This window comes from Gallinula chloropus, assembly GCF_964237585.1.
Source record: "Gallinula chloropus genome assembly, chromosome: Z".
Taxonomy (NCBI): Eukaryota; Metazoa; Chordata; class Aves; order Gruiformes; family Rallidae; genus Gallinula; species Gallinula chloropus.
Genome location: NC_140089.1, coordinates 21236072 through 21256390, shown reverse-complemented (window position 1 = coordinate 21256390; position 20319 = coordinate 21236072). Strand labels below are relative to the sequence as shown.

Sequence of the window (20319 nt, the reverse complement as noted above, 5' to 3'; positions counted from 1 at the left end):
TTTGTGACTACTAAATGCTTTAAATTCATAAATGTAATAGCTTAATTCCTAATTCTTCCCTTCAAGGAAAAAAGGAAAACTTTCAGATATACAAAGTTTTGAAGCTATTTGTTCTTAATGCAAGTAACAGAACAAGTGTTATCATATTAAAATGTAATCCATAAACTTATTTCTCGTTTGTCTGTATATTGCAACAAACATTGACCATTAAGTTCTCTCTTCAAAAGTGAGTTAGAAAGAATTACTCTATGTGGACTGATGGATTAACACTGGCATCAGTAGTTAGCAATATAAAATCTGATTTTATAAAGGTCTGAAGTCTCAAAACTGTCGTTAAACTTTAAATACTGTGATGGCAAAGCAAATAACAATATAGGCTATACTCTGAAACAAAACTATGACATGCTTTCATAAGCCACAAAAATTATTGCAAGATGGGAAAAGCTGCCAAAAAAGGTTTGTGAAGCACAGTAGTACATTTAACTCGAAACAAACAGCTTACCCTGATTTCTGTCTCTGCTTTCTCCAATGTCAGTACTGGTAGTAGCAATTGTATCTGCCAAGGCCATCAATGACATTTGCTCCATCCTAGTCAGACCTGGCAAGCTTGAATGAAGCAAGTGACGAGAAAGAACTTGAGCATGTTCTGGCCCAAAGTAAGTTGGGCTATACTGAGAAAGATCTATGACTTTTGATTTTGAACTGTCTTCATCTGCATCAAACATAACAAGTTCCTCCGTACTTACAACAGTATTTTGAAATAGATCTTCATAATTGTCACTGGGCACATCTTTTTTAGTTTGACTATTTTGATTATTAGATTTCTCTGAACAGGAATAAGATGAATCATCATCTGCAGCAAGCAGAGCATACAAAGGCAACGGTGGAACAGAGTCTATTTCAATATAGTCTGTAGTCTCAGTTTTGCTGAATGTTTTGGGATCTCTTGCAGTACTTCCACTAGCACTGATGGTCAGAGATCTGAGCCTCTTATCATGATTAGGTTCAGACTCATTTACAGCAACAACTTCTCCAGCAATGCACTTTACTAAATGGGACAGAATGGCTTTTGCTCTACGTACTTTACCAAGATCCATGAGTTCCAACAGTTGATACGGATGGTACTGAGGTAAAGTAGGAGACAGCATATGAGCTGCTTCAAAAAGACCAGAATCTTCCATTTCCATAGACAGATCACAGGCAGATCTTTTCCCACTAAGTTTCTGTGCAAGGCTGGTCATAGACCTGGTCAGTGTTTGCTTTGGAGGATGCAGACCTGAGGCAGCTGACTGGCTTCGTTTCATTAAGCTAGTTACACAGGGTGTACCGCCACTGTAGGAATCTGTACTAACCAGTTCCTGCTTGGAAGGAGATTGCCACTGGGAATAAACATGCATTTCGCAATCCATTCCAACTACAAGAATGCCATCACGCACCCAAGACAAGGAGACTGGAAAAGGAGGTGACCCCTCGACAGATGAAACCAAGTCAACACAACGCAGCAGAACAAATCTAGAGAGGGTTGTAGCCTTTGTACTGCCACTATGGGAGACTGCTGTTATCTCCTTACCATTTTGTTCTTGCATTTTCCCAGACAGCTGACCAAACATATAAAGTTTTGATCCAATTCCCACTGTTAGAATATGCGAACCATCTTCCCGAGACATCCAATCTAAGTGTATCAAGCGCTTAACGTTGGGCATCATACTGCCACCAGGAGACAGAGAGATGTCTTGTTGGTTACAGGCCACTACATTGCTGTCAATACTAACTGCAGCATCTAACGTGGTGCCTATCTCATCCAAGTGAAGAGTCTGTTCTAGAACCCAAGCAGATCCACCTGTGGATTCACATTCAAAAATACTAACATGCATTACAAAATCTTGAGTAAGGTGACTATTTTTAGATGCTACCTGCTTATATGCTACTGCTAGTCTGTTAGTGTGTGCACAGCTAACTTCAGCTGGCCTTCCTGGAACATTAATAGCACTACTGCTAAGAAGTCCATCCCCAATCAGTAACGGCCATTCTTCCCACACGTATGTAACATCACCATGTGAAGCTGATGCTTCACTGGTAACTCTGCATCTCCAAAACCGAACTTTTCCATCAGAGCATGAAGTAGCCAGCAGATACGGTGCACGACAAACAGGATATATGGAAGAAGAACTCAGATGTCCTAAAATTAAATAAAATATAATGTTACTGGGGGAAATATTAAAAAGCAAGAGAAAATGTTTAGACTTTTTACTCCGTTATTTCATTATTCTGAAACGCACAAAAAAGCAGCCCTTCTTCACAAAGAGGGTTGTTTGCAGGGCCTCACAGAAAAGACAACATGACAAAAGTCTTATGAAACAACTTACCCTCTATTTCATGCTCTAGAGAGAAATCAAATTATATGATTTAAATTTGAATATTAATATTGACCATCTCTCTCAAACATTCCCCATTCAGAAGTCTAAAAATCTATACGAAATGTTTTTAAAGTATTACTGATGGAAGCCTCAGAAGTTAAGTATAGATCCTACAAAATATTCATAAATGACTGGAAAAACCGAATCTGTGTTTCTGTAATTCCTTTTATTGAAATAATCTGGAATTCAATAGATATTACACCTTCATTAAAGCCTTTATTTTAGCATTAGTTTGAGGACTGAGATATAAAGTCAGGGGAGCAAGTATTCGTAAACCTTTTGGATCCATCTACAGGCATTTTAACTACAAACACCAAACCTACTATTACACTGTTTCTATTTTAAAATAGAGTCAGAAGGGCAAGGATTCCTTATTTTATTCTTTTTTTTAAAAAAAAATTACAAACCTGCTGATGGCTTTACACTCAGTATCTCTACTCCTTCAGGCAAATTCAACTCTTGACTATACACCATTTCAGAAGACAGAGTAAGCCAGCTGGTACTCTGCAGGTTTGCTCTACAGGCCTGATACTTTTGACTGAAAGGTGATTGGATCTTCTCTGGATCTGGTGAAGAATACAATTCTTCTGTTTGAGTTGCTGCCTCAGGTGCATTTGAATCTACCTTGTCATCTAAAAACAAAGTTTGCGCTGTTAATTTAAAAAAAATCAACAATTTCTTTTAACCCAAGAAGCAATTTTACCCACTTTAAACATTAAAAAAAGATCGACAAACCACCACTTAAAATTTTACTTTCAGTGTTTATGTGTTCCCACATTAAGATTTATAATGAAATGTTAGAACATTTCAGATCAAATACTTCTGAAATTCTAGAACTGCTAAGAAGTCAAGTCTGAAGAGTTTAAAGCTATCAAACTAAGTAGTAACATCAAACCTGCAGTTAAGTGAGGTATGTGTGTGGTCATCCATGAGAATTAGTGCTTCATGAAGCACAAAACACCTGCAGCTAGACAAAATTAAATCAAGACCTTTGTATCTTACCTTAAAAACTGAGGAAAGATATTTTTCAGAGAAGTTTTCTTAATACTTCTTAACAGCATCTCAGATCGTGTGATACTAATGCCTCATTACCAAAAACTGAGAAGCAAAACACTTGAACTATTAAGATGTCTTAAAACCAGATAAATATATTTGCCCCTGGAATGCCCAAAAAACTTTGGGCTCAGGCTGAACCTAAAGCCTTCACCATTCTGAAGATTAAGAAGTAATCAAGGAAGCATAGGTTGTGATGAAAGCTTGTAATTAAAGACTTGCAGATTCTTTTTTAAGAACTGTAATACAGTTTAGAACACACTGAATAGCAGATATATTCATAACACAGGAACTTGCAGGGTTTTTTAAACAGAAAAACACAAGAAAGAGGACTTACCTACTGAGACAGGAATTGACTTCAAATGTAAGTGCCACATGTGTAGTAATGAACGGTTTTGAGTATACTCTATCACTATTAAGTAGAACTTCTCAGAGAATCCATTCTGCTGGTTTCCTGTTTAAATTCAGAACAGGAAGATCTTAGGGGATAGTCACCTGAAAGCAGAACTAAATTTTGCTGGCTAGCAAATAATCATATTAAGCTATTATGAAATAATTCAGAAATGCTATGGTCTGACTACATCCAACTCTGATATTAGTTTTCTCAATTTATCAAAAACAATACAGTTACATGTACACACATTAATAACTTCAATGTTGGTTTGTTCTTTTTTTTTTAGAGGACAAAATATTTGCCTGAATTTGTGGTGTTTAAAGTTGAATCCCAGAACATACTCTCAGCTCTACATCTATGTCTGTTACTGCTTGTGTCTTACAATTTCGTAGCTATCTGTAACTGGTGACTGTAACAACTAAAACAGTGAGCTAGACAGAGCTCTGCCCCTTAACATATCAAAACTACACAAATTACATCCAGAGAAGAAATGACATGTCACAAGAATCACAAGGTTGGAAGAGACCTTTGAAGATCGAGTTCAACCATTCTTATCCTATGCTAAACCACATCCCTAAGTACCTCATTTACCCTTTTTTTCAACACATCCAGGGAAGGTGACACAACCACCTCCCTGGGCAGCCTGTTCCAGGCCCCAACAGCTCTTTCAGTGAAATTTTTTTTCTAATATCCAATCTGAACCTGCCCTGGCACAGCTTCATGCCATTTCCCCTTGTCCTATCTCCTGTCAGCTGGCTGAAGAGACCATTGCTCACCACTCTACAACCTCCCTTCAGGTAGTTGTAGCTGGTGATAAGGTCTCCCCTCAGCCTCCTCTTCTCCAGGCTAAACATCCCCACTCCCTCAGCTGTTCCTCATATGATTTGCCCTCCAGCCCCTTCATCAGCCTGGTTGCCCTCTCTGGACTCACTGGAGGACCTCAATGTCCTCAATATGGAGAGGAGCCCAGAACTGGACACAGTACTCAAGGTGTGGCCTCACCAATGCCGAGTACAGGGGCACAATCACCTCCCTAGACCTACTGGCCACACTGTTTTTGATACAAGCCAAGATGCCATTGGCTGCCTTGGCTGCCCGGGCACACTGCTGGCTCATATTCAGCCTGCACTCAACCAACACCCCCAGGTCCTTCTCTACCTGACAGCTCTCCAGCCTGTCTCCCCCAAGCCTGTAGCGCTGCATGGGGTAGTTCTGTCCCATGTGCAGCACTCTACACTTGGCCATGTTAAACTTTATCCCATTGGTCTCAGCCCATCGGTCCAGTCTGTTCAAACCCCTCTGAAGAGCCTCCCTACCCTCAGGCAGATCAACACTTCCTCCTAGTTTAGTGTCATCTGCAAACTTACTGAGGGAGCATTCAATCCCTTCATTGAGGTCATTGATAAAGATGTTGAACAAGACTGGACCCAGGACTGAGCCCTGGGGGACGCCACTCGTGACTGGCCTCCAGCTGGATTTTGTTCCATTCACCAGCACCCTTTGGGCCCGGCCATCCAGCCAGTTTTTAACCCAGCTGAGGGTCCACCTGTCCAGGCCAGTGGCAGCCAGTTTCTCAGTCAGAATGCTGTGAGAAACCGAGTCAAAGGCTTTACTGAAGTTCAAGTAGACCACATCCACAGCCTTCCCCTTGTCCATTAAGTGGGTCACCTTGTCATAGAAGGTGATCAGGTTAGTTTGGTAGGATCTACCTTTTGTGAACCCATGTTGACTGGGCCTGATCCCCTGGCCATCACACATGTGCTGCATGACAGCTCCCAAGATGACCCTCTCCATGACCTTCCCCGGGACTGAGGTCAGACTGACAGGCCTGTAGTTCCCCAGATCCTCCTTCCAGCCCTTCTTATACATGGATGTCACATCTGCCAGCCCCCAGTCGAGTGGGACTTCCCCTGTCTGTCAGGATTTCTGGTAGATGATGGAAAGGGGTTTGGCAAGCACGTCTGCCAGCTCTCTCAGCACCCTCGGGTGAATCCCATCTGGCCCCATTGACTTGTGGGTATCTAACTGGCCAAGTAGGTCGCTAATCATTTCCTCCTTAACCATGGGAATTATGCTATTCTTCCCCTCTCTGTCAGCCAGATCCTGAGGATGAGTACTCAGGGAATAACCATCTTTACTACTATAGACTGAGGTAAAGAAGGAATTAAGGACCTCAGTCTTGTCCTTATCCCTTGTCACTAATGTTCCCTCAGCATCCAATAAGAGCTGGAGATTCTCCTTGCCCCTCCTCTTACTGTTAATGTACCTATAGAAGGACTTTTTATTATCTTTTACACAACTGGCCAGTCTGAGTTCCAGTTCAGCTTTAGCCCTTCTGACTTTGTCACTACATGATCTCACTACATTCCTATAGTCGGCCCAAGACACCTGCCCCTTCTTCCAAAGGTCATATTTTCCCCTCTTTTCCCGAAGATCTTCCTAGATCTCCCTACTCAGCCAAGCTGGCTTCCTTCCTCGCCAACTCCTCTTCCGACAGACTGTGACAGCCTGTTCTTGTGCCGCCAAGATTTCCTTCTTGAGGAGTAACCAACTCTCTTGGGCTCTTCTGCCCTCAAGGGCTGCCTCCCATGGAATCTTATTGAGCAGCTTCCTGAACAGACCAAAGTCAGCCCTACGGAAGTCTAAGGTGCTTGTTCTGTCAACAGCTGCAAAACTGTTATGTTAGCCTGGTATAACTGCATAGGCTCATGCATCGTAACTCAGCCAGACTGATTATACAGTCTGAAAAACACAAGAGGTACAATGTTTCACCACAAGAACTGAGCAAGATGCACTAAATACTCACATGCTTTATTCAATAGGAAACTATGAGGGTTTAAAACTAAGAGCTTTATAACTCTAGAAAACACTATCAAATTAGAATATATATAAGTGATAATTTAAGGGTTTTCCAAGAGGTCCATTTAGCCCAAATTCTTGCATAACAGCAATCTATATAGACCTTCAAAAACATATCATTTTTCTTTCTGAAGCCAATAGTTTGTTTTTAAAATCCTCAAGAATCATCATGGTCTGTAACACTCAAAATGCAAGCATACAGCAAATTTATACTGTTCTTTTTGTTCCTAATTTTCAACATCCCATCTGCACTTTTTGACCTCTAATGAGAGTTAGGTTGACATTTTCGTATACTATCCCCACCACTCCAAATCTTTCTCAACTAGAAACTCTGAACTGATCATTATAGTTACACAGTTCAGGTAATATTTCCCTAGATGTCTGTCTTTTCTTCCAACAAAGTAAGTTTGCTGTGTACCAAATTATTACACAAGTTCGGACACCATTCCATAACTACATCCCCCCCTCCCGGTCCTGCAGTTATTTGGTCGGAACAGAAGAAAACAAAGTTATATGTAAACACAACCACTGCCCAACTGCACTAACAAGACCTGATCATTTACTGCAGAGCAATTCAGATCTGCACCAGCACCTATAAATTCACATACTACTTGTAGTATTGTATTTCATAGTTGTGTTTCGGAGGATTTGTTTGGCCTGTCATTTATTAGGCAATGGAAGTCCTGAGGAGCAGGACAGAGCTGATGTAAAGGATGAATATCCATCATGGAAGGATGCACATAGCCCTTCTCTGTCTCACCCTACAGCTGCAGGTACTACATTTAACCCTCATGTAAAAATGGCATCAGCAATAGAATGCTTAATACACTCCATGACAGGTATCTCATGACTTAAGATACTTTATCTAAATTTGGTTCCACACTATACAATGTAAATGAAACACTCATGAGCTATCATGCCTATCTATGTAATATGATATAAGGAGCCTTTGGCAGGGGGGTTGGACCCGATGATCTCTCGAGGTCCCTTCCAACCCCTACGATTCTGTGATTCATTAGACTTGATATTCTTTGGTATATGAAGATTTCAAATAAATTAAGATATTTGACCTTAAAATGCTTTAAACTATGCAAGTTGTTCCTCCTCTGTATGAATACTTTGTCTACTCTATGAAAAATAATGGTTTACCAGAGTCTGATAAATTATTCTTCTTTTCAGGTATTTCCTTCTCCTGGTTATTTAAAATGAAGTCTTCTTGAAAAACGTGGAATAGCTGTGTTTTCCTGCCATGCTAAGAAAGTAAAAACACGTGGTAAGTGAAACATCATGAAGTGTGTGCATTGTTTAAGATTACTCTCTAATAAGGCAGTTTTTAGCTTGATTGTTAAGCTATATGTATCAAAAAGATTTCTCACAAAAATACACCTTCATTAGTCACATTTTTTTCATTTACAGGTACTATGAAACCATAAACAAGTGTATATCAGAATCAGTTTTTATATACCTCATGATTACCTGATGGTAAGCTACATGTTTAATCTTATTAACACTTGTTAAACAAGGTAATTATGGTATAAGATGAGTACAGATAAAGTCTTACAAGCTCTGTGATAGCATCCAGTTCGATGATACAGCCTGGGCGAGCCGTAGATTGCTGACTTATGATGTTAAAAACTTCACCAACATATTTCTGTTTAAAAAGAGTCAGGGGAATGGTCTTGTTATCTCAGTTTGTGCATTTCTGTGGCACAGTCTGCTAGGTAGGTTCAATGTCACTAACCAGATGTTAACTACACCATTAAACATATACTATTTGTAATCTATCACCACATTTCACATTCCCAGTTTTATGAGGAGCTACGTTGTTTTTTGATGGTTGACAGATGAAAAGAACTTGCAACTCTCAACTGGAAAGACCTGCATTTACCAGGTTATTGTCCTTTCCTCAAGCTGCACTGTCATCACAACTTTTCCTTAGGATGGACAACCCACACACATAGTTTGTTGCTCTGTTATTATTCCTTTTAGTGCAAGTGTTTCAGAGGTACATCCCAACCAAACACTGTCCTGCCTCAATATGCAGAGTTTAGGATTAAATGGAAGGTAGTATGACTACAATGCAGAATCCTCAGCAACCAGCTAGCTTAATTACCAACAAATCTGTTGGTGCTATTGTATGAAGTTCCAGTCTCCAAAAACTTGAGACAGCTTTTCACTTACAGAAATTTCTGGATTGGAGAGCTCACACAAAAGTTTCTTAGCATCTATTACAGCTTGATATAATCTCAAATGCAGTCCATCACTAGCCACAAAGCAGGCACTTGGAGAATTACAGTATGCACCTGAAAAATAAGAACATATGCAGTGCTCAAAAATTCAAACAGCAACTTGCCCCCTTTATTTTTTTAAAAAGGGGCAATTTTGCAATTATGAAAGAAAACAATACAGCATAAGAAAAATTCTATTTTGTTAATTTCCGTTCACAAACAATAACTACAAGGTTTAATGCTGCACTCAGCAAACACTGAGAATCCCATCTGCAAAACAGCGCAATATCTGTGACTGCTTTTAAGTGTTCACTACAGTCTGAAGTACAAACTATCATCTAAGAACTTTACTGCATTAGCTCCTAAGACATCTGATACATAAAAAGAACACAACCATCTTTCACACAGGAATAAACAATTTCCAAGTATCGGTATCTTGGAAATTTCTGAAATAAAGGGTCCATGCTTAACATTTTTTCAGATGCATCGAATATATTGCCTATTTAATAGCACTATTGAGTCATATTACTTTTATTTCTAGAACACAAATGAGGAAACCAAACTCACCAAGGCAATAGCTGGGTATAAGTGTGGGCAGCCACGCAACATTAGAAAAAGCTGAAATATGGAGAGAATTGATCCGAGCAAGTTCAGAAACTCCACCAGAAAAGGACAAAGGCCCAACAGGGTCAACTCTCCAAAGAATAAGTTCACTGTAAACTGCATTGGGATCCTGGGATGCTGCATCTGCATTGCCTCTACTCTGAAGTCTTATGGGTGACTCCTGAGACTTTAAAGAACCATTTGCCTGTTTTGCGTTCTCCACATTGGGTGAAATTAGAGCATTGTGATGTGAGGTTGTAAGCAGCAGTGGTAATACTGAGTGGCAAGCCAAGTCATTAAGATGAAAACGGTGACCACAATATCGGGATTTATGTGAAATACTGAGTACAGTTGAAAAAGCAGATTCCTCAGCAAAACTCACTAGCCACTGGTTCAATGACCCATCTGCATGTTTGGAAATCATCATAACGTTGGGTGTGAAGATACTGAGTTTTAAACTGTTGGTTGATTTACTGTGTCCCGAAGAGATAAGCATAGATGTAGATCGTGTAAGGCCAGGAGGCTTTTGCTTGCCTTGTTGAATAGCTAAGTCAACATTTTTGGTACAAGCATACATTACTATACTTCTGCAAAGAGAGTTTGCATCACCCGTTGGAAATGCAACAGGAATTCTTGAAACAAATGACACCTGGAATTTTAAGAAAGGAAGAAAGAATAAGTTCTCATCATAATTCTCACTGAATAAAAATGTACATTTCAGAAAATATTAAGTACCTGCACCTGGCGAAACATGCCAGGCTGGTATTCATCTAGCCAGTCCACATGCCACACCAGCAGTGAACCATCCATAGGATGTATACTGAAGAGCATGTCAGCATTTTTACTCCATTCAGAAAGTAGTACTTCAATTTCATGATCGATAATAGCGGAAGATAAAGGGACAAGACTTGAACTTGGAGTAGTTCTCTCATCACTCAGTTCCTTCTTTTCATGATTTCCTTTTTGTTCATCTCCATTTTCATCAACTTCTAGAACACAGTGATACATGTTATATTCAAAAGCAGAAATAAAACAAGCAGCGTTGTTCAGACAACAGAATATCTTTCAGACCTTTTATAAACACTAAATTTAAAACCCTCCAGCCAGTCAATAAGTTAAAATTTAAAATAGCACCTTAGAAATATTTATTTTTCCATGTTTCATATAGATTTTTGCATGTATAGGCAGAACAAAAGCAGTCAGCTTTAAACAGTATCATTTAAAATTAATAATCCAAATTATTTTATATAATAAAGCCAGTTAAATTAGGTGTACATTGACTAAAATAAATTAAGGTAGCACCTGCTTCCTTAACCATGTTAGAACATCACACTTGCATGTAAAGGCTTTTATGTCAGCCTAAGTAACACCATTTTTAACATAAATAACTCAATCTTTGGAACATCCATAATCTAATTCAGATTTTCTAGATAAACATTTCTAAAATTAACTTAGGTTCTTCCCACATAAGGGAAGTAAACACATAGAAATGCCACTGTAACCTGCCTTGTATCCTTACGTGTCAATCCCATCTCTTCTTACTTCACATGAAAGAACATTACAAAGTATTTTGTCAAATAAAAGTCATTTGTCTACAGTAATACTTTTACCTTCTTCAGATCTGCCATTCGTTTGATTTGATTCCTCAGTATTAGTCTCAGGAGAATGATGTTCAAAACTCTTTTTAAGTTGCTGCAAAAATACTTCCATGGATAAGGTAAAGTGAAGTTCTTTATTGTTTAGCCAGTGCACAACAAAAGGTCCACTCTTTTCTTCATTTTCACCAAGACTCAGAGATGTAATAGAAGGGAGTAGAGGAATATCTATCAAAAAGATATTGAAATTTTTGAAGAAAAAAAAGTAGTTTATTCAAAAAGTTCTATTTTAGAAAAACAATTTTTAAGCAGAATACCTACCGTGACCAAAAATATACTAATGGTATTTAACTTGTTTACTTCACCATCATCACATACTTTCAGCATTAAACTGCTTGACTACTACAATAAAGAGTTATTCCACAGGGAGGCTATTCAGTGTGCTTACATTAGGATTACACTATAGTGCTGCTAGTACAGCTCCGTATGAGCCAAGTAATTTCAGCATACTTTCCCAATGGTTGGTCCACACAGGAGGCTGCAGTAGGTAGAGACTGTCATCAAGGACCATGTAAAATAGGGCCAACACTAGCAAAAACTGGTGAAGTGACCAGATGATGTCTTCTGCAACACCATCAGATAAAGCCAGGGTTTCTGATTCCTCTAAGTTCAACTAGTATTTTGTATTGCCCTATGATGCTACAATGTCCCACGCTGCTATGCAAAAGAAAGCAGTAAATCACTAAATGTCAGAAGCAAATACCAGACTGCTGCAGAGTCTGATACTAAGCGTGCCTAAACACCATCTAAATTAAGTGTGGCTAAAAAAGCAAGTATGGGATTTACTGTCGTATTCTCAAATGGGCTATACAGCAATATAGCAAAAGCTCAATCTGCATTTGATTCCCAATTAGTGTCCATATATATTTTAATCTCCTTTTGCTCACAGTTTATGCTGCATTACTTAAATTCCATGCTCTGGGAGGCTAAAATCTTTTGACTCCAAATCTGGGTGGGTTTTTGGGGGGTTCTTTGGGTTTTGTCTGTTTCAGTTTTTCACGGTGTTTTGTTTGTTGGTTTGTTGTTTTTGGTTTGGTTTTTTTTCCAAAACCAGCGATGGGTTTAAATTAATTACTCCGCAGTCCAGCCCAAGAAAATGTTAACTGACAGACAAAAGTAATAGTCACCAATTTTGTTGTGGGGAGGGCATGAAGAATACAGAGTATTTAAGATAGACAGTCTGTCTTCTTAAAAAGGTCAATGAATGTCAGTCTCAAAAACATCGTAATACATTTGGCAAAACCAGAACTTAAACGGGAAGAATTCCATTGAAAACTCTTTGGAAGACAAAACTAGTAAATGTGAATAAGGAAACAAATTTCAAAGATGATTTTTCACATCAGGTAGGTCTACTTTGAATATGTATTAAAGAACTGCTAAAGAAACAAGTTTTCCTATTATCCTACCTCAACACTACAAGATTCTAACAGATCAGCTCTGGACAAAATCATTAGTGAGTTTCTATTTGATTCATTAAATCACATTCACTCTTTCCAAAAAGTTATAAAGTATGTGGATTCAAGAACTTTTTTGGCTTTTACCTGGAGATGGTCTTGTTTTAACAACCACTGCTTATTCCTTACACTGTACTACGCTGAGGCTGAATACCAATTTAAATAACTCTCTAGTATAAAAGAACATCTCAAAAGATTTTCTTGCTGCAAGAAAATGAGTTTGAAAGCCAACAACAGAACACAAATACAATAAAAACTTTAAAGAAATTTATTCTTTTATATGACTGCATTACTATTCTTCAAAAAATGAATGAGAGATAAAAACTAAGGCCAAAGCAGCTTTATCAAGTACTACGAATTTTGTAATAAGAGCAAATTTTCAAGTGAAAGGTCATAAAGTGATTTAGTTTAAATTAAATGAAAGAAAAGACAATCTCAGACTAAATTTAATTTCAAGAGGGTAAACTAAAAGGACTACCTGGACAATCTAGTTAGACCAAGGTACTTAAGGACTTGACTGTGAAGAAGAAGAGATTTCTTCAAATTAACATTTAAGTTGTAAAAGTTACTCTGAACAGAGGTTCCACATAAAAGAACAATCCATTATCCAATCTAGTGAGTTAAAGAGTAAGTGGTCACAAAGACTGTATCAAGATATATTAACATTAATATAGATAACAGAAGGAATAAAAGGTTAAAAAAGACAAATTATTTTTATTCCCATTCTGTGAGTTTGCTGTTGGGCATGTTTATATTATGAAGACTATTAAGAGAGAAATTAAAGTTTACTTAGTTATTATGTATAAACAAACATGGAAAGAACTGGATTAAAAGTAGATTTAAAAACCGATAGTTAAAGATTATGTGCTAGCCACATGAAAAGGTTAGGTATCTCCTTGTTCAATTTTCAGATGCAGAAAGGCACAGGAGAACAACAGATCTCCAAGCTGATGTAGGGAAGTTTTCCTTTAACCCACTGGGTTGTAACATATGTTATGACTGGAGATACTTCCCAAGAAATAGGCTAGCATTGGTACCAACACACAGCTGCAAAAAATTTCCTTAATATCTGTTAAAAGAAACATGAACCAATACTAAAAAAAAATGAAGACTAATCTCACAGAATTAACAGTATTTACAGCTTGCTTAGCCCATCAATGGCAACACAAACTAATAGTCTTTATGATATACCAAATACTGTAGAGCTACAAATATGACCTAATCATGAATGCCTTTAAACTGGCCTCTCAAACAAGGGTCAGTACGAACAACAATAACAAAAAAAATGAACCAATTATAAAACACTATTTGCAAGACAGAGGTTAACTAGTTTAAGAAAAGGATTTACGTAATAAGCTTGCTCATTAAGTCTAGACATAGAATCACATCACAGCAATAAAAACCATATTCCATTTCTACTCAGTTTTTCAATGGGCATGCAGGCACTCGATTGTCAGTATACACAATTACAAAAACATTAGTGACTATTGGAGATTCTCCTTAATGCCTATCAACATATTGCTCAAGTGTGAAAGAACATTAAAGTTTATGGAACACAAGATGCAGGAGGTTTTTTGCTTGGTTCAGAGAAAGAGCAGGGATATGTGGTTACTTCAGACACTTGAGTCAGGTACTAATTTTAAGCAACTTGGATTTGATTGATCAGTGTGCTCCCAATATCATACACAGTCCCCCCATAACTTGCAATTTCATTTACAAATACTTAGCTTTCTGCCTCTCAGACAACTGTGAATCTCAGTTGAAGATTACCAAAATTGAAAGACAGGATTACTGTACAGGAACCTTAGTCATATCATTTTACTGCTGTCAAAGAATGCTTTTCATGCCTTAAATGAAACAAACACACTAGTACTTCTGCATGATCACATAGATACTGTACAAAAACATCTGAGCCAGTTAAGTTGACACAGACAACACAGACGAAACAGAAATTGTAGTTCACCCTGTAGAAAGGATTGACCACACTTTTTACCTGTGGCTGGATTGATACTGGCAGCGATATGGAAATGACAAAGTGCATTTGCATGAGGAGGGGCATTCCTGTGAACTTCATGGGGATCTTGCTGATGTGGAGCATATCCAGTATGTGCGACAACAGCACCCGACCGCCTCCTTCCTCGTCGGAAGTGCCTCAGGTTTAACTGCATGAAGAATAAGGTTTCATTTTTATTTCCTTTCAAAAAGAAAAGGCAAGTTTCATCTGTAACTGGTTTTGTAGATACTCGGGAAATATTTTTTTTCGGTTTGAAAGCTACTTCAAAGCATCAGTATAGCTTCTTGCAAAAAAAATTCTGTCTGCAACACAGATATACCAGTTCCTTCAGATTTTTCCCAAATCCCGTACAGTACCTTGACATAGTAACTGCTTCATATTTCACAATGCAAAACAGTTTTTATACTCCAAAGAGAAAATACTATTGTGTTTCATAAGCATATACCATGGTTATTCAAGATTCCGAACAATAAGAGGCGCAAATCTGAGTAATCTCAGAGACTGGAAAACCTGGGTCAGTACTTTGAATCAGTACTTCCAGTCCCATCATTAGGGCCCAGGGGATTTTAAGGTCTTCCCCCCTTTCTGCAAACAGCTGTTTGTAAGAGATAAAATATTATTCTATTTTTAACACTGATAACGCCCGTACTAAAAAGTCTCACTCCACACAGAGCACAGTTCAAGGCCACTGTGCAATAGATATTATATAGGTAGAAGGTGCACAATTTGCCTTAAAAGGAAGAGGTCTTGAAATATTACACCCTTGACATTCATTTTCACTTGCTATCCTTTGCATCTTACTACAGCACACATGTAAAATAGTTTTGTCTCAACATTTAAGTTACTTTTTATTTCTGATGCCTAACGTTGCCTCATATTTCCAACAGAATTCAAAACTGTATCCAACTTCCTTTACCCTTCCTCTTTTGAATATTTTCTTTGCTCTGTTGTGCCTCTCAGCCTGTTTTATTTTTCACCTATGACATATGCTAAGAAAGCATCGTGATCCTGCTCAATACGTCACTCCACTAAGAGCACAACAACCACAGACTCTCTACACATCTCTCTGGGAGAGCACTAATGCTTCACCTTCCCCAGCTCTCCATCGGTTAGAAAACACTATCTGGGAAGAATCATTTGCCTTAGAGATGAGTATTACAAGCAATTTGCTCCGCTTGAGGACCACAGCAGAATGGCAACAAAGACTATCTTTTTTTCCCCTCCATATTAATCTCTGTTTCTTACAGCTGCAGAAGGCAAAGCACATCCCACCATGTCAAAGGTAACAAGTGAGCCCCCTCTGTGTATTTTAAGGCAGCATCATTAGTGGCTTTCACAAAACCCCTATACAGTTTGCCCTCTATACTTCCCTAGACTTTTGAACTGGATACTGCAGAGCACCTTGCTTCAGCCACCAGAACAAACTAAGCAACAGAGACATAACAATAGTGTGTCTTCTCATGGTAAAGTTCCATATGAGGGCTGTCAGCTTATTCTTTAGGAAGGCTATCTGAAGTAAATTTACACTTTTGTAACAACTTATGCACGTCTGTGTTATAGGGATTTAATCTAACCATACACGTTCAAGTTCCTAATTACAGTCCTGTCTAAAATTGTGGGTATATGTATTTATTCTCACAATAAATCCTTCAATTTCACTTCTTACCTCTAAAGCATTTTGCACTTTTTCCTTATTTGAAGTATTTCTCTTGAAGTTATTTGTAAGGTTCACTGCTTCACTCCAATTGTTGTATCCCCCACCATACAACAGACTGTCATTGGGTAACAAAGTCTCTGCCCAGAGACGACAAACATTATCCTTACAGCAAGTCAGGAGTACATTGCAGACAGCACCACTAATGAAAGAAAATTTAAGGTGTGAAGAAATTGCTTAAGTATCACATAATGTCAAAACAAAGCAACAATATAAAGTTTTCCTTTACCAATTTTCAGAATTGCACCAAGTAAAAGATACTAAGGAAAGAAAAACTCAACAGTATGTTCTTCAAAAAGAAACAATGTATCTATTTAAGTCAATCAAGTTTTACATCTATTCAAGTAAATCAATACAAACAATGTCAAACTTCATTTCACCACTGTACAACACTAAATCATGGGTTTACAGAATTAGTCATAGTTGCAACAGCAACACATATGCTTTTCTTTTTTCAAGTCCCTCACATAGAAAGCTAATGATGTTCTGGATAACTGAATACAGATACAAAGAGAAGTAATATTGCAAGAACTGATTTTATTTTCAGCCCAGTCTCTCAGCCAGTCTGTAGGACTTTCCTGTTCTTTCCCGTTCCTTCCAAAGAAAGAGCATGCTTACCATCAAGCTGTTGGACTTGATACTTACGGGTCCCTTCCAACTCAGTACATTGTACAATTCCATGATTCTCTCAATAACTTAAGTGTGGAAGAATTATACATACACATACAAACATTATACAAGGTGTGAAAACTCACTTTTTAGCTGTACAACACGTGTGACTGTTGACTGTACAGCTGGAAAGACTGCAGTTTGAGGATTTTTGGGCAATTTACAAATATCAGTTATTAGAACTACTGACCGTGGCATGAATTTACTGGTCTTTCTCCACGAAAATGCATTTACTGATCGAGGATGAGCCAAATAAACAAATGAATAATCAACTTCTTTTGCTTGCTTTTCAGGACTTGTGCCAGGTGGCGTTATGGCTGATCGCCAGCTGTCTGTACTGTACCATACTTTCACAAGACAATCATCCTGAGGAAAGAAAAAAGACAATAAATCAGACTGTCTTGCATAAGAATATGATGCACCGAGTACTTCTGGGTAGGTCTCCTGGGTTGTCACTTTTCTCTTACATAAAATACTCTCCTGATGACAGAAAGGCAGTTCAGTAAACAGAATTTCAGAACCTGATCATAAAGAAAACACAGTAGCAGAGCTTCCTTTCAACCTCTTGCCATTAATCCTGCTCCTCCTGATTAGCTGCCAATTTTAACCACAAAAATACAAGCGGTACTGGTTTGAGCTGGTATTCAGAAGTTAACACAGTTTATTGTGCTTTGACAGAGAAGCCCCAAAATCCACACACTCAAATTTAAATGCTAGGAATACAGAGAAAGGTCAAAGATGACACCTCAAAAATCAAGCTCAGATACACACGTACATAAACTGAACCCCCACCCCACACTTCTAACGCCCTTGTCCTTACGTCTGTAAGGATCAGGTTAATCTGGATCTAGATTCCCAAGCTGTTGATCATATGAATGGTACTGAAATACTGTATGACTCCACTAGGAGAAGGGCAGGTTGTTCTGCTGACCAGCATCTTCTCTCATAAAAAAAACTTAAAGAAAACTCAAAGAAAGGCACATTTTAAAGATTCTTCAGGAATCCAGTTAACTTTGCCATTTATGTTCAGGCTTGATGGGGCTCTGATCTAGTGAAAACGTGCCTGCTTACTGCAGGGGCATTGGACTATATGACCACTAAAGGTCCCTTACAGCCTAATACATTCTATGGTAAAAAAAACCTCAAACAGGTATTGATTTTCCTACTTAATAATAGTATTTTTTCTATTCCAGCTTTATTTAGTAATCGTGCTTTGCATGAATTTATAATGTAAGATAACACATAAAATATTCCTGCCAAAAATTCTGCAAGGATATTACTTTATACAAACTGTTAACAGATTAATTTGTTTTTCCAGAATTCAATGATATTATAACATTAGAATGTCCATTTTTTTATTTATGCTTGAGACAGACTAGACCAAGCTGCACACCTGTCTAAGTCTGAAACTCATTCTATGATGCTAATACTGCTCTGGATTCTGAGACATAAACCAGGTTTTCACTAATCTCAAACACATTGTCCAAATTAACCTTACATATTAGTAGTTTTTCCTTTTTAACAGTTCTGCAGTCTCTGCTACCTTCTTTAGTTGGTAGGACAAAGATGATGTCTACCAGCATTTGCTAATTTGTGTTAAAGCTGCTCATACTGTTTAGTTTTCTGTTTCTTTAAAAAAAAAAATCCCACACCTTTCCCCCATAACCTGTTTTGATAAACCCATAAATTCTCCTAAGATGGGCCTGGACATTTATACTACAATTTTTAACCCATCAATGTGACTCTCCTATCAAATGCAAGAACTATATTTACCCATTTTGCATCCCTTAACATGCAACGTAATTTTTTACTGGATTCTCATTATCCTTTTTTTTTTTCTACTGTGACTTGTTATTCTCTTGCTCTACTTGAACAACAAGTTTTATAGTATATATATATGAAAGATAAATTAGTGCTTCAGGAAGTAATAAGACAGGACTGACACCTGGCTTTAACTTTTTTGCCTATTTTGCCAAGGGGGTTTATAATTTTTGATCACAAACCCCTAATGATGAGCACAGAGAGCTAATCTCTAAGACTAGCCAAAACCTGACAATAACCATGTGTAAATATACCTGTAGAAAGGAGTGTGAATTATCTTCTACATACACCAACAGGCACACAGAGACATTTACACACAAAAGAAGATTAGTATAATTTTTATTAAAGAGCTATTTTTTATAAATGGCACGCAGTAATAGTGAAATACTGAATAGATTTCTTCACTAGAAGGATATCCAGCAGTGAGCTCACTCACAGATCTCCTCCGCACTCCCTGCAACTCTTCTTTCCTATATCTGATAATTTGGTACTGATTTAAAAATTGGTATTTTAAAAGAGTAAGCACTGCATATTTGTGGGGTTCACCCCCAAAACTATGTTTCTCCTCATTTACCAAAGCATAAAGATGCACAGAGGGATTACCAGAAGTGCTATGAAAAACCCCCCCAGGAAACACAAACTTTTTATTAAATAGCATTGTTTGGGTTTTTTTAAATGTGTTGGTTTGTTTATTTGTTTTAATCTTATCTGCATTAGTACAAAAAAAAAATACAAAAAACCTCAATGCTTACCTTTCCTGCAGTAGCAAAAAACTCCCCATCTGGTGAGAATTTCATTAAACAAACTTGAGAAGCAGTTCTAGGAAATAAAGACAATTAGAAACAGAACATAAGTTTCAGGAACTTTTCAAAACTCTAAACAGTTTTTTTTTCCCCTAGAACTCATGAAATTGATTTAATTCTTACATGCAAGTGTCCACTCAGACTGATAGAGTTGGGCTTGTTCAACCTGGAGAAGAGAAGGCTCAGGGGAGACCTTATAGCGGCCTTCCAGTACCTGAAGAAGCTACTGGAAAGCTGGAAAGGAGCTGTTTGTAAGGGCACTTAGCAATAGGAAGAGGGCCAATGGTTTTAGACTAGAGCAGGAGAGGTTTAGATTAGACATTAAGAAAAAGTTCTTTACTATGAGGCTGGTGAGACAACTGGAACAGGTTGGTCAGAGAGGTAGTAGAAGCCCCATCCCTGGAGACATTCAAGGCTAAGTGACCTGATCTATTGAAGATGTCCCTGCTTCCTGCAGGGAGGTTGGACTAGATGACCTTCAAAGGTTCCTTCCAACCTAACACATCCTACGATTCACTGTATTGTGTGGGACAACTTATTCTTTGACTAAGTCCGGAAGGAGCAGGATGTACTTGTGTGCAACATATGATTGTCAGCACACAGAAAAACAAAAAGCTGTAGTTGAGGGTTTTGTA

At 38.0% G+C, this 20319-nt stretch overlaps 1 protein-coding gene across 1 annotated transcript in view; it reads right to left on the bottom strand.

Annotated features, from left to right (window-relative positions):
* DMXL1 (Dmx like 1) overlaps positions 1-20319 on the bottom strand; it is a gene marked incomplete at both ends in the record, with an annotated part of 78655 nt that overhangs the window by 38964 nt on the left and 19372 nt on the right. The window contains 13 exon segments of the mRNA XM_084277966.1: positions 503-2179; positions 2825-3049; positions 3808-3924; positions 7873-7975; positions 8285-8374; positions 8905-9026; positions 9519-10203; positions 10290-10543; positions 11165-11377; positions 14657-14825; positions 16344-16533; positions 17251-17426; positions 19634-19700. Of these exon segments, the coding sequence (XP_084134092.1) occupies positions 503-2179; positions 2825-3049; positions 3808-3924; positions 7873-7975; positions 8285-8374; positions 8905-9026; positions 9519-10203; positions 10290-10543; positions 11165-11377; positions 14657-14825; positions 16344-16533; positions 17251-17426; positions 19634-19700 (4088 nt within the window).